At 42.8% G+C, this 14,233-nt stretch overlaps 1 protein-coding gene across 2 annotated transcripts in view; it reads left to right on the forward strand.

Moving 5' to 3' along the window:
* Positions 1–3,226, forward strand: part of LOC131673962 (heterogeneous nuclear ribonucleoprotein L) — a 35,232-nt gene extending 32,006 nt beyond the window's left edge. The window contains exons 7-11 of one of the 2 annotated variants that reach the window (XM_058952369.1): positions 717–722; positions 933–1,021; positions 1,112–1,271; positions 2,117–2,755; positions 2,834–3,226. In XM_058952369.1, the coding sequence (XP_058808352.1) occupies positions 717–722; positions 933–1,021; positions 1,112–1,271; positions 2,117–2,755; positions 2,834–3,003 (1,064 nt within the window). In that variant the 3' untranslated portion in view covers positions 3,004–3,226. Of the gene's footprint in view, positions 1–716; positions 723–932; positions 1,022–1,079; positions 1,272–2,104; positions 2,756–2,833 lie in introns of both variants that reach the window. The other variant, XM_058952368.1, reaches the window with a different exon arrangement.
* Positions 3,227–14,233: the final 11,007 nt, after the last annotated feature.

A 14,233-nucleotide genomic window follows, 5' to 3' on the forward strand; every position in this document is an offset into this window, starting at 1 on the left:
GTCGATACAGCTCTCTCTCTCTCTCTCTCTCTCTCTCTCGCTCTTTCTCGCTCTCTCTCACTCTCTCTCTCTCTCTCTCTCTTTAACCGTGTGACCTCGGCTTCGTCCATTTCCCGAAAGCTTCGAGCTCGCTCGGTAAAAGCAAATCACTCTGCTTACGCGCGCGCGTCACCAACCCTTTTTCATCATAACCATACTCGGGTAAACGTTTACGTTTGCTCAGATTTTTTTTCCTACATCCCCCGACGAAACGCTGCTCTCTCTCTCTCTCTCTCTCCTCTCTCTCTCTCTCTCTCTCTCTCTCTCTCTCTATCTCTCTCTCTCTCTCTCTCTCTCTCTATCTCTCTCTCTCTCTCTCTCTCTCTCTCTCTATCTCTCTATCTCTCTATCTCTCTCTCTCTCTATCTCTCTCTCTCTCTATCTCTTTTCTGAGGTCACGCGTATTTTCTTTTTTCGTTCGAGCGCGCTCGTAAAAGGAAAAAGAAGTGGCTCGTAACGATCAAAAATTCTTTACCGCCGGCCACAAAAAGTAACGCGTCCCCGAGAGAGATAAAGAATAGATAGCGTCATGAATTTGCGATTGAATCGTTGCTTTGACAAAGGCGCGAGAGCGGAAAAATGAAATTTTACACTTCTGTAGGATCGAATTAACAAATCGCCTTACCGAGTACCATTGAGAGGGCATTTTCCAGGCCGATGGCAATCGGCGCACAAAGGAAGCCGTCGTACAATAACAGGAAAATCTGTTGTCTCGATCGAAAAAATGGAGCTCGGAGCTCGTCGCGGGGAGAAAGGTAGAATCGGCGCGGGCCTCCGGAACGTCGAGCGAGCAAGCGAGCGAGCGAGCGAGGGAGGGACGATCGCGCGTCGCGCTAACGAGCCGTCGTCGCCGAGAGGAGGCCGCAGCGCTGACTGGTGGTTTCTGCTTGCAGGGGCGCACAAGGACGGACAGGGCAACCCGAGGCCAGCCCCGCTGCTCGCCGAGCCGCGCTACGGAGCCGCGCCGCAGCCCTACGGTAATGTTGTTTGCGCGCGGCGCTCGCCGGCGATTTGGTGATTTATCGCGGACTTTGCTGTAGGAGCAGCCGTCGCGCCGGCCGGCGGCGTGCAGTTCGGTGGCGCCGGGGCCGGCGCCGCTCACGACAGGTACGAGGAGGGCTTCAACGGGCCGGCCGCCTACGCCGAGCCCTACGTCGAGCGCTACGGGCTCAAGTCCGCTGCCGAGTTCGCCGGGCGCGAGGCTCTGCACCCGACCCCCGGCACCAGACCTGGTGAGTACCTTCGCCTCGCTCTCGCCTGACTTTGCACTCGCGAGCCTCCTCTTTGCCCTCGTCGGCCTCCTCGCGTGCGTCGCTTGCGACTTTCGATGCCCGCCCAAGCTTCTTAGCTTCGCGATGCGTCATTTCACGGTGCGCTACCCAATGCGACTTCGTCTTGATAGCCAGCGTCACACCGGCCGCTCAGCTGTGTGGAAGGTGCCAAAAAGAAGTTATCATTGCTCGCCGCACGATTCGAGCTCTGCAATTTGAAATTCCGAGTGCCTCTTGCCAAATTAATAATCAACAGGATTACGCGTGAAACTTGGCGTAGTTATGAGTTTAATAGCTTCCAAACAACCAACTAAAATGACCGAAATTGAATTCTTTATGTTTCGAGTAAAGCTATACAAACTTGTCTAGTTGTCAAGCGCGCAAGCAGATTAAATTATTTAACTACGATCAACGTCGCCAAGCGAAAACTTGATGTTTACCAGTTGACGAGAAAGTTTGCCTTTTATCGAAGCGACACTGCCGACTAGTATCGCGCTCAAACCAGTATCCTGTAGCTTTTGGACACAAGTTAGGAACAACTCGAACGTTATGACGAAATTAAGACGAGTTGTTGATGCGCGCGAGGAATTAACGTTGAAAAGTGCTGCATGGCTTCTTATTTTTCGTTTTCCGTAGAAATGTGTCGGTGGTGTTTTCAAAAGCGACGAACCATGCAAAACACAACCAAGCTTTTGAGAGCACCTGCGACGTGTAGCGCATAAATATTTTAGCGTAAAGCCAACAAAAACCTTGTAAGAAAGACAACGTTGATGCGCAACGTTTTTAACCGACAGATTGTGTTGCAGGCGCCTATGTGCCGGGCGCTGCACTGGGTCAAGCACCGACGGGCAGCGCGCAAGGATCGGTCATGATGGTGTACGGCCTACAGCCGGAAAAAGTCAACTGCGACAAGCTCTTCAATCTGTTCTGCCTGTACGGCAACGTCAGCAAGGTCAAGTTCCTCAAGACGAAGGAGGGCTGCGCAATGATCCAAATGGGCGACAGCATCGCGGTGGAGCGCTGCCTGCAAAATCTGAACAACGTCACCATCGGCAACCAAGACTCCACGGTCAAGCTTCAGCTGGGCTTCTCGAAGCAAGCCTTCCTGTCGGACGTCACCAATCCCTACATCCTGCCCGACAAAACGCCCAGCTTCAAGGACTTCACCGGCAGCAAGAACAACAGGTTCTTGAACCCGGCGATGGCCAACAAAAATCGAATTCAGCCGCCGTCGAAGATCGTTCACTTCTTCAACACGCCGCCCGATCTCACCGAGGAGACGGTCCACCGCGTGTTCATTGACCATGGAATTGAGCCACCCACCACCGTCAAGCTTTTCCCGCTGAAATCCGAACGATCCTCATCCGGCCTCATCGAGTTCAGCTGCGTTGGCATTGCCGTTCAAGCTATTATGGAGTGCAATCATACCGCCCTTGAAAACAACAGTGAGTCGACGATAGGCTTCATCGCGGCGATGATCCGCTCGTAGACCAATCGCTAATTAACTGTACTCTTTTCCTTAGATGGCAAGTTCCCGTACATAATGAAGCTGTGCTTCTCGTCGTCGCGCACTATCCCGAGCAGCTTCCCCGCGGGAACGGGAGGCGGCAGCGGCTCGGGCTCAACCTCGGGCTCGACCGGTGGCCAGTCGGCAAACAACGGCCACGCCAAAATGCAGCAGGACTCGGAATAGAACGGCGAGGCCCAGGGTCAGCAGCGTCAGCGCCAGCGCCAGCAGCAGCAGCAACAGCAGCAACAGCAGCACCAGCAGCAGCAGCAGCAGCAGCAGCAGCAGCAGCACCAACAGCAGCAGCAGCAACGTCAACGCGTCGCGGCAGCACAAGCCCAAGCTGCTCTCAACCTGCAACTGGCAGCGGCAGCCTGCACCACAGCAGCAGCAGCTCAGCAGCAGCAACAGCAGCAACAGCAGCAGCAGCAGTCGGCAGCGGCCGCGGCAGCGGCAGCAGCTCTCGCACTGTCCCCGGTCTTGCCTCCGCATCCGCCACCCCTGCCACCACCGCCGCATCCACACCCGGGCTGCCTGCTCATCGCCGCGCCGCCCAACTTAGCCGCTGCCGCGGCAGCTGCTGCTGCTGCACACTATCAGCCACCGCCGCCACCGCCCCTGCCCGCATTCTGGCCCTACTAAACGACATTTGCGACAACAACCGCAAACTAACTGACTCGTGCGATAGACCGATCGAGTAGAAAAAATCCGACAGATAGAGAGGCAATATATACGGCAAAAAGTATGTATTTATATATGTATGTTACTACTATTCGATTGTACCAAACAGTGCACCACCCATTTTGACCACATGACGAAGACCGTGACCGAAGCAAGAAGTAATAATGATCGACAACAAATAAAAAAAAAAGCGTTGTGTGTGCGCGTACATGTAAAGCGACAGTGTTCACGCGATAAATAGTACATGTGTGTGCGTGTGTGTGCACGTAGCGTGTAAATAGTAGGCGACATTTCTAGCCGAGAGCAGGCACTAAAACACGTGTGCGCATCGTCATTTACCATCCCTTAAGCAGTTTATTTTCTTCGTTGTTCCTTATTTTTCAATTCCTTTTGACTTCTCAATTCTCTCATGATAAACACACAATCACGCCGTTATTTGATTCAATTTTTTTCGTTCATATGTGTGTGCGTGTGTTGTGATTCTCGTGACTTATGTTTAGGCTTTTGCGTTTACGTTATTATTATTACTCTGTTTACTTAGGTACATAGGCATATTTCAAGGGTCTATGTGTGTATGGATCAATTGTTAATTTGACAATTTTTACGGCGAGTTTTCATGCGAGTGTTTTATTGCGACCCACGGCGCGCATACAAGTTTAGCTCGTAAGCTGTTAGTAATAGCGTTTACTCATATCGCATTCGAAGAATAAAAAATTACATTCGTAGATGTATATATGTGATTACGAAGAAAGTTGTTTCTTCGGCAAAATTGAGAAGATATTTGTCACTTTTTTAGAAAAAGCAAATTAATTGAGACGCAAGTTAATATTTTTTTTCTTTTTCTTTTTTTAATTTGTATATTAAATTTTTTATGGTCGAACTAGACAAAAAAAATTTTATTTTCGCTTAGACGATTGAGTTCGAGCTTAAGATTGAATTGAGAATTTCTTTCAATGGAGGCGTTTTTATCGACTGGTATTCTTCTTAATAAAATAAAGTTAAGGTTTAATGATAAAGATAATGATAATGATAATAATAATAATCAAAAAGTGTGAACTAAAGTTCCTTTGTCACTGTTTGCACTAAAGCACAAGTAATTGATTTTCCTTTTTTTAGTTTGCCACGAGATAAAAAAAAAAGATGAGGGAATGAACGAGAATTTCCGTAAATGAAATATTTTTTGCAGAGTCGGCTTGCACGCGTGTTTCGTTTCTCATCCGATCACTCTCGCCGTTCTATAAGAACGTTATTATACCAAGTAGCAACGTGAGTGTGCGTGTGCGTATATATGAATTCAACCAAACTTTTGTCAGCAAGGAGACGTAACTTTACGCTTGGAGCTTTTTAATTATCTTCTTTGCGCGCACGCGGAACGACAACGAATTCTCTCATGATATGATGCATCAGGTTGTAATTTATATAGACTTTTAGGCCAAACTACTTAGCTCTTCGCTTGTATGAAACCAAAACTAGACTTGGATTGCTCGTCTCACATTCTCTGTTATTCAATAGCTTTAATTGCAATATTTTTTACGATGCTAAAAATCCTTCGATTGTAGTCACGAAGAGCTAAATCCGCGATATTAGCTTTATCTCGGATGTCGCGCATCATAATAAATAAAAAAATTATTAGGCATATATAAACAGCTTCGACTAGCATCACTACGAGTGCGCAATAATTTTTATGAAACTCGAAATAATTAGTGCTGTATTCGGAATCGTTAACGACTCATTAATTTTTGTAAGGATTTGAAAACTTTGCATATCTTGTCATCTATCGTACTGAATGACTTATATAAAGTAATTAAATGATAGACAAATGGGCAGTGATAAGAAAAGTCCATTTTTTGGTGCATATTGTAAATGAAAGAATTCAATTAAACGAGGTGATTAGAAGGAATAACTTTGTTAACAATAAACAGTATTTCAAATTAGTGCGTAATACTAAAACAAATCGCTAAAAAGAGACCAACCCGCTCACTTAAAAAGGATCTTATAAATGAAATCAACAATCGCGTGTATATCAAACTCAAGGTTGTAAGGGGTGAAAATTTAAATTTTTTGTCGAGGACTAAATAACAAATAACAATAATATTAAGATTAATTAATTAGTAATAATAATAATAATAATAATAATAATACTGAATTTAGAATCTGTTTAAAAGCGAAATCTTAAAGCGACATATCTCATTCTATATGTATATATTTGCAAGCGCGTTTTATGAAAACATTTATTACATTGAATATATACAGTGTAATTACGAATTATTTGCGGGCAGCAATTTTTGGAGAAATAATAATAAGTAAAATGAAAAAGTTGAATGTCTTTAGACGTGTATACAATTTCGGAGGAGGAAGGATTTTAATGTCATTATAAATTCAAAAAATGTCAAATCGTATCTCTACGATTAAAAGTAGTTGAATCACACAATTAAAATTGCATATCGTTATGGAACGGAAAAAATAAGAAGCCCTCGGTTAATTAAGTAATTAATTATTTTTCAAATTCGTCTCATAATTAATTAGTTAAATAATTTCCTCTCGTTAGTTAAATCTGCAAGAACTACAAGCAAAAAAACTTAAAATAAATACTGCCGACGCGCTTTTTTGCTTCAATTCTGTAACATCCGATCGCCTATATTCAAGTATTTTCTCGTTGCGCATGCGATCCGCCAGTGCTCAGGTGTACACCATTCTATCCTTCGCGCACGACCAATGATTTTGAACAAACAAAACTATGTACAACTATATACGATTTTTTACGAGAATATTGAATTTCTATTTTTCTAATTTCCTTTTACGTCACATATATCATGTCCGTGGTCGTTCGCTCGCATATTCGAGTAAAGATAAATAATATATGTATATTGGATACTCGTCACCGAGGCACTGGTCTATCTCGTCGAGCGAGCCAAATCATTCCAAATGTAACGCTAACATTAGTCGAGTAAGTAGATGAAAAAGATAAAACTAATTTTAATCAATCGAGCAAAATGCGTCTGTGCGTTGTGGAGATGAGGCAGACGGTCGTGACGATGTTACGGATTGAGCAAAAAGCGCCTTAGTAGCCTATGAAAAACTAATTCCCAAGCATTGTATGTAGACAACATTTTTCTCTACCCCCTCCCTCTCCCCGTTACACATATCAGGAGGTAGGCAGTCCCATTTAGAAACCATATCAATGTCTCTAGCGATAATTATCGTCCCGTTAACGAGAAAACCCACGTGTGATTATATTCTACATATTATATATATTATATATATATATATATATATATCTATATACACTTTTTGAAAAAAAGAGACTAAAAAAATTACGTAGATACCCCTTCGCTCATTCTTCCCTTCCCCGTCCCTCTTTAAAGTGTGTACCCTGATGGTCCTCTGAGTAGGAGAGACGTCGCGCGTTCAAAATATACGTAAAGATTATATAAACAAAAGAAAAACTTAGACGACCTTACTAATAAAGTTGTAATGTAACGGAAAACTTAGTACTCGTAGAAAGTATAACTTAGATCTCGGCTATGCTGCTTTTGTAAGAATCTCTTCATGTAAAAGTGCGCGACGTTTCTTTCAACTACCCCAACGAAGCGCAATTCTTTCGATTGTCGTATTTCATTTCTGTATTGTTTTACTGCTCGATCGAAAGCATTGTGCCGCGAACAAAAAATAAAAAAATTAACGAGGGCGCATCATTATTAAAAAAGAAAAAAACTTATTATATACTCTGTGTCTCTGTTATATCGTGCATCTGAGCCGGAAGGGTCTCTAAGCTCTGTCTTCCCATTGCTGCGACAAATTAGGATATAATAAGATTTGTTGACTGTATACATTATTATTTATATATGCATTGCGCATTATTGAGTGAGGAATATAAAAAAAAAGTAAATTTAGCGCGAATCATCAAACGATAAATTTTTTTTGAGCGCGCGCCGTTACGACGATTGTCCGTTAAGAAAAAACAATATAAACCCCTTCGAGTTCGATACTTGCCCATCGCACTTGTACGTCGTTTCCATCGTTCTCTTTCATTAGTTTGCTCTACCAACAATTTCATACACATTCGACGAATCAATTTCTTTGTTTTTTTGCAAGTATTATTTGAATAAGCTGTTGTAGACAAAAAAGAAAAAAGTGTGTCAAAGGAAAAAATTACAACGTCATGCAAGTGCGAGCGGCACAAGTCTATAATGGGATCCTCGTCAAAAAGGCGCTGCGCACTAAAACGTATGTGAATGTATTTTAATGAAATAGTTTTATCTCTAGGGAAAGTAATAAAAAATAATACACATCGTAAGCTCGAAGGCTTAGTCTTTCGTACGTCTCGAATAGTAAGTTGGCGCGTTGTTTAAAAAAAATTAAAGTCTGGAACATGAGGAAAAAATGAGAAGAGAGAGAGAGAGAGAGAGAGAGAGAGAGAGAGAGAGAGAGAGAGAGAGAGAGAGAGAGAGAGAGAGAGAAAGAAAGAGAGAGTGAGGATGTGTGAGTGTGAGGAGCGATTTTCGCTCGACAAAGGACAAAAAGATATGAGAAAGCGAGCGAGCGAGAAAGAGAGAAAGAATAAGTAAAAGTAACAAAAACTAATAAACAATAAGAGCAAACAAAAAATTACAATGAAGAAATGTAATATGTGTATTATAATGTATGTCGTACGCTGTAATGTTGTTTGAATTTGCGAGTCAATTATCTGTGCCTAGCAGCCCTGCGCACCCTACCAACTGATGTACTATCGTTCTAATGATAAAACAAAAAAAACAATTAAACCGTAAAACAAATTAACTAAGTATTCAGCAGTCTTAAGAAGGAATATACGCATTGATAGAAAAAAATACAATGGAGTTTTCGAGGAAAAGAGGAGGAGACGAGAGGATAAACGTATTCGCTTTTTTAAATTTAGCTTCCAAAATACATTCGTAGAGAAATAGTATAATGGATAAACGCGAGACGTTTTATTTAAACATTGTAACGATATTAATATTCGAACGAACTATTTAAAAAAAATTTTAACCGATTAACCTAATATATCCTTTTATAGCAAAGGTGCTCGAGAGTATTTAAGAAACAAAAAATTGCTGAAAGTATTTATGCTGTTTGTAAAAAAAAAAATTTTTATCGCCAACGATTCTATTTGCATTTGAAAGCTTTAGCGACTTTTCGTAACTCTCGCATGATTGATCTCTTTACTTTGACGTAGCCTCGTTTTAGCAAGGACAAAACCGACATTTTTTCGACCTTTTCTCTCTATTCCTCTCTTCTCGCAACTGTTAAAGAATAAAAACAAAGCGGACGCTACAAGATGAATTAATTTAAAAAACAAAAAAACAAGCAAGCAAAAGGAGAGAATTCAACAAAACCAATTATAATGTATATCTATTGAAGAGATATAGAAAAACTAAAGTACGAAAAGAAAAAGAATTTGAATTTGGTTTCTGAATTGATATTACCCTCCGAAATACACTATTTATGCAAATATAAATTCCTTACAGTCCATATCTTTTAAACTGTTATATATACGAGACTGGCATTAAGACATCCAACGAAACACTTATACTTTCTTCTCCCTCCCAAGATTACGGAAAAAACATTTAAACATAGCCAAAAGTAAATCTGCAGGTCCACGTATGTTTCTACGAAAAGCTGTATTTTCTTAAAAACTACGAAACACTGAATACATTAGTCAGAAATGATAGATACAACTCAGAGATATGCCAACTACAACACAAAGTAAAAAAGTAACAACAAAGTAAACACAGCTTGCGCGTCTAGATACCGAGTAACTCGCAACATATTATACATATACCGTGTATGATGTAAGCTTGTATGCAAAAAAAAGTGAGAAAAAAAAGAGCAAAAAAAAAAACTTTACAATAATCGAACAAAGCAACAATTTTGAAAACGCCACACACACGTCACCAACACACATCAACACACACACACACACTTATACCCTCATGGACACAATCGATGTTATTACACTGTTGACAGCTACACTCGACTTGAATGCACCATCCCATACGTTGATGTATCTTGTTTCCAACATCCCCCTCTACTCTCTACGTTGTATATGCCTTTTATATACTACTATTCAATAGTGCAGCTCGATATCAAGACACCATATTTTTCTATTCACACGAGAAATGATCTGGCCCAGCAATGATACTCGTTCAAAATTACCTTTTTGATTGTCACGCCTCCGTTTTGACGTCGACTTGCCGCTGAACTCGAGCTGCAAAAACCACATTTTCCGTGCGTGGAATTTGAGTATTTCAGAATAAAAATACCATATGACACAAACACACGAATTTCTGCGTGCCACTGTTGATAAAAACAAACAGTGGAGAATCGAATGATGATTAAAAATATATATACTACTTATACACAACGCCTAGACTACATTGCTGTACAGTCGCTGATATATACCGACAATAGATTTGTAGTCACTTGTTCTTTAGACATTGTTTTTTGAGTTCTCATTAATAACTGTAATGATTACTTCTAGAGACTTATTATTATACATAATTATTCACCATTACACACTGTAACACGATTATTATTACTATTATTATCATCATCATCATTATTATGATTACTATGATAAAGGTAAAAAACAAAATAATCTACTTGTGGATAAACGACATACGTATCTCTATATTATAAAGTCACATCATTAAACATATACTACTCGAATGTATTCAAATCCAGCGACTCGATTCATTGACACCCACACCATGTCTCATGCACCGATATACCCATACCGATCCAATGTATACAACACAAGAGCGAAAAAATTTGACAAAACAGAACTCATTTTTACTCCCAGACAAACTTTTTCGTACTGACTTTCGCTTCTGTGTTAATCAACACTATATACAACCAAATTATATACCTCTGAATCTTTTTCTTGCCACTCGAGACTATGAGACTATTTACTATACTATTTCTTAACGAGTCGTTTAATTTGATACTTTAGATGATGAAACTACCATCGGTTGAAAAATGATAGGCTACTGACTTTCCGAGCGCGTAACTCGGCGAAAAACATCGCACAACGATATAGAAAAATCAGTGTTAAAGCTTTTTGTTTGACGCGTCAATTTGTTTCTCAGCGGTCGGTCTAGCTTAATTAGCAAAGTTCTAACAGCGATTAGAAGGAAAAAAAACACGAAATTTTGAGCTACTTATTACGACGGCAACTTCGGAGACATGCCGTTCTATCGAAAATGAATAAAACATCGCGAAAAAAAATTCAGCGTGTAGCTTAAAGCTTCCTCAATGCAATGATGGATTATGCGGGAAATATTCGAAAATATTGTACGGCTAGTGGCCGATATTAAATAGCTTTAATTTAACGATAGTTGGTAATGGTTTTATATGAAAATTGATTATGTAATTTCAGTATTATGTCGAGTTACACCAAATTTTTGAAAAATAATGAATCCGTATGCATTAGTTGCCGAGAAAGTGAAAAAATTCCGCTGGGTTTCAATTGAAGGCGCCGTAACTCGAACTCGGTTGCAGCCTGCAATCTCTCTCTCCCCACCATCTGACAGCCTGTTATAGTACATAGCCGTTAATTACTTACTCTTGCGTTTGACGATGAGTGCGATGTGCAGACTAACGGTATTTTCATTCGACAACACTGGCAATCTACTTAAAAAGAAAACATTTTATGCGCAACGTCAATGATTATATTCTATTGAAATTAGTTGGGAACTTTAGCAGATTGGTATTCAAATGATTATTCACAAAATATTTGAAAATTGTAATGTTTAATCATTACTTAATAATTTTTACCAAGTCCGGCGTCAATCCAATAAGCCATTGAAGAGATAATTTTTTTTAAGATTGCACTTTATAAGTATACTATTTAATTTTTTTTTTTCAAAATTCTACCGCAATTACATTAAGAAAGCTTCAAACTTAGACGTTGAATTTTTTTCACGATGTTTTATTCATTTTTGATAGAACGGCAGGTCTTCAAACTTGCCCTCGATAAAGTAGCTTAAAATTCCGTGTTTTTTTATTCTTCTAATCTTTGTTACAACCTTGCTAATTAAGCTAAACCGACCGCTGAACAACCAATTGACGCGTCAAACGAAAAGCTTTAGCGCTAATTTTTCTATATCATTGCGCGATTTTTTTCGTAGAGTTACACGCTCGGAAAGTAAGAAGCTTATCATTTTTTAACTTATATTAGGTAAACAATTGTCACTTGATAAAAAAATTAGATACTAATATTAGAAAGAGACGAACATTAATTTATTATACCTTTGCTTTTAATAACATATAGTTCATTTCTTTGACAAGTACAAAATACAAAAATACATTTTTTTTTCAATGTCAGTAAGATAATAATTTATGTTTGCTTTTCCTTTTCTAGCAAATTGACGTAGAACGTACTTGATTTGGTTGTTTTCAAATGATAGATTACCTTCAGACCTCTTGCTAGATTTTTTTTGATTTTGCTCAGTACCGCCGACACCATATGAGAGATTGTTTTCTGAAGTTGTGTTCGGCATGTTCGATGCATCATCATAACACACACGGGATCAGGTCTTACACGGGAATATGACGGGCACACAAAAAAAGTAAGAGATAAAGGTAAGTAAGTGTAAATATAATCTATACTTGTTGCACGAGAACGGCATATTTGTAAGATTTCGCTACGAGAAAGTTACTCGTAGTACGAAAACAAAAATGATTGTTAGTATTTATTTTTGTAAGCGATGTAAATAAAGTGATTTGTTAAAAAAAATACAAGTAAAGTTAACAGAAATAAAATTATTGGTATGTTAATTTCAACATGGACAGTACTTTTGATTTCGTTGATGTCTGGCTGGATAAAGAGGAGAAACGTAGTTTGAATCGAAAAATAAAAAGGATGATGGAAGGATCGAGCAGTAAGAGGAATACCTTATTGAAACTGTAAACCGATTATGCGTGTATTGCAATGCACCGTCCGCGTCGTCGATATAATTGCGTACGCGCGATCCGATCCAGCGTAGATGCGGGATAGGGAGAGGGGGGGGGGGGGGGTTGCGCGCGAGATTCCGTAATTAAAAACGTTTACCCTTCGCGCCAGCTATACGTCACGGCAACGCGCAATCCGTGGAGCGCGGCTTTCCTCGTCTCCGCGTATACGTATTACGAAGAAAAAAAAGAAGCAAACGGGCGCGCGATAGCACACGGCCGGCGCGAGTAACATTCGAGAATGATCGTAATTAAGTATTGCGTTGTGGGTGAGAGCGAGACGAGACGTTGGCCCGCCGCGTGAAAGAAGAAAAAAAAAAAATTAATAATGAACCACCACGACCGAAAGATCACGCGAGCCGTTAGTTGCTGCCGCGCTATGCGTACGATAGCGGTACAATTAAACAGGTCGCGCGCCCAATATGATGTTTGTACAGAAACGGTAAAAAGAGGCGCACCGCCGCCGACGATTATCGATACACGTCTATTGAAAAAATACCAAGTTTCCAGCGTCTATAATTATACATGTTATAATGATAGTGTGATGTTGAAAAAAAACGTGAACGATGTATTTGTTATATCTATATATAACTTGGAACGTAGATAAGTGGTTTTTCTTTTGTGACGATAAGATAGTTTAGGTCGCGAGTCAGACTCGGTCAATGTTTCGCAAATAGGGAGATTGGGGGGGGGGGGGGTGGAGCGCGATAAGGAAGAAAGTTTCTCGCGTGGTTGGACTGGTCAACGAGGTCGCTCGGAGGTCGCTGCCGGCCTCAGGGACGTCAGCGGCGGTATTCCGGGTGCCGGCAGCGTGGCCGTTTCTGGACCGGCACGCTGAGCTTCCGGGTCGCCCGCGGCCGCCTCGGACTCCTTGTGCCGCTTCCACTTGCCTGCGACGTGACCGAAGACAAACGCGCACGTGAGATTCCGCGGCGTGGCGGGCCGAGGCGCCGGCGAGCGTCTACTCACGGGCGAGCCGCACCATGGTGACACCCCACCAGATGCTCCAGCCCCAGCCGACCAGGCAGAACAGGACGGTGAAGAGCTGGCTGAGGCCGACGACGAGGTCGACGAGGAAGGCGCCGAGGCGCGCGGCCGGGCTGGCCGTCGGCGAGAAGCGCGGCTGGCCCATGCACAGATTGAACAGGCCGCTCATCAGCGTCCCTGCGAACAGCGGCAGGCCGCGCGCGTCAGCACCCCGCGGCCAAGGTCGGGGGTGGCGCGCGCGCGCGGCTCGCTGGCGTCTCACCGCAGCCGGGCACGAGGACGTTGAGGCCGAGGCAGAGCCAGGCCACGGCGATCGGAAGACAGGGGATGGCGCCGCGCATCACGGAGCTCGTCTCCACCAGCGTCTCGTGCAGCTTCGGGCCCTTGCGCTGCGACAGAAAGCGCGCACGTGAGTCGCGGCCCGCGAGCGCGGAGGCGCGCCCCACCCTGAGCACCCACCTCGGAGAGCGGCGGCCCGGCCACGCTGCTCAGGCTGTGCTTGGCGCGCACGCTCTTGGAGCGCCTGGAGCCGCGCTCGGACTGCAGGCTGCCGCGGCGCCGGGAGCAGCAGGCGCAGCGGGTGAGCAGGCCGCGCCAACAGCGGCCCGCGGACGGGGCGCTCGGCTCGCGGGCGCCCGGCCGCTGCAGCGGCGCCACCCGCAGCTGCTGCAGGCGGCGGCGCCGCCTGCGCTCGCGCCAGCGCGCGCACCTGCGACGGAGGGATGAGAGAGCGGCGGAGGAGGCGCGCGGCGCCCGCTTACCTGGCGGCCTGCTTCAG

This window comes from Phymastichus coffea, unplaced genomic scaffold (genome assembly GCF_024137745.1).
Source record: "Phymastichus coffea isolate CEN01 unplaced genomic scaffold, Cenicafe_Pcof_1.1 PCOF00206, whole genome shotgun sequence".
Classification (NCBI taxonomy): Eukaryota; Metazoa; Arthropoda; class Insecta; order Hymenoptera; family Eulophidae; genus Phymastichus; species Phymastichus coffea.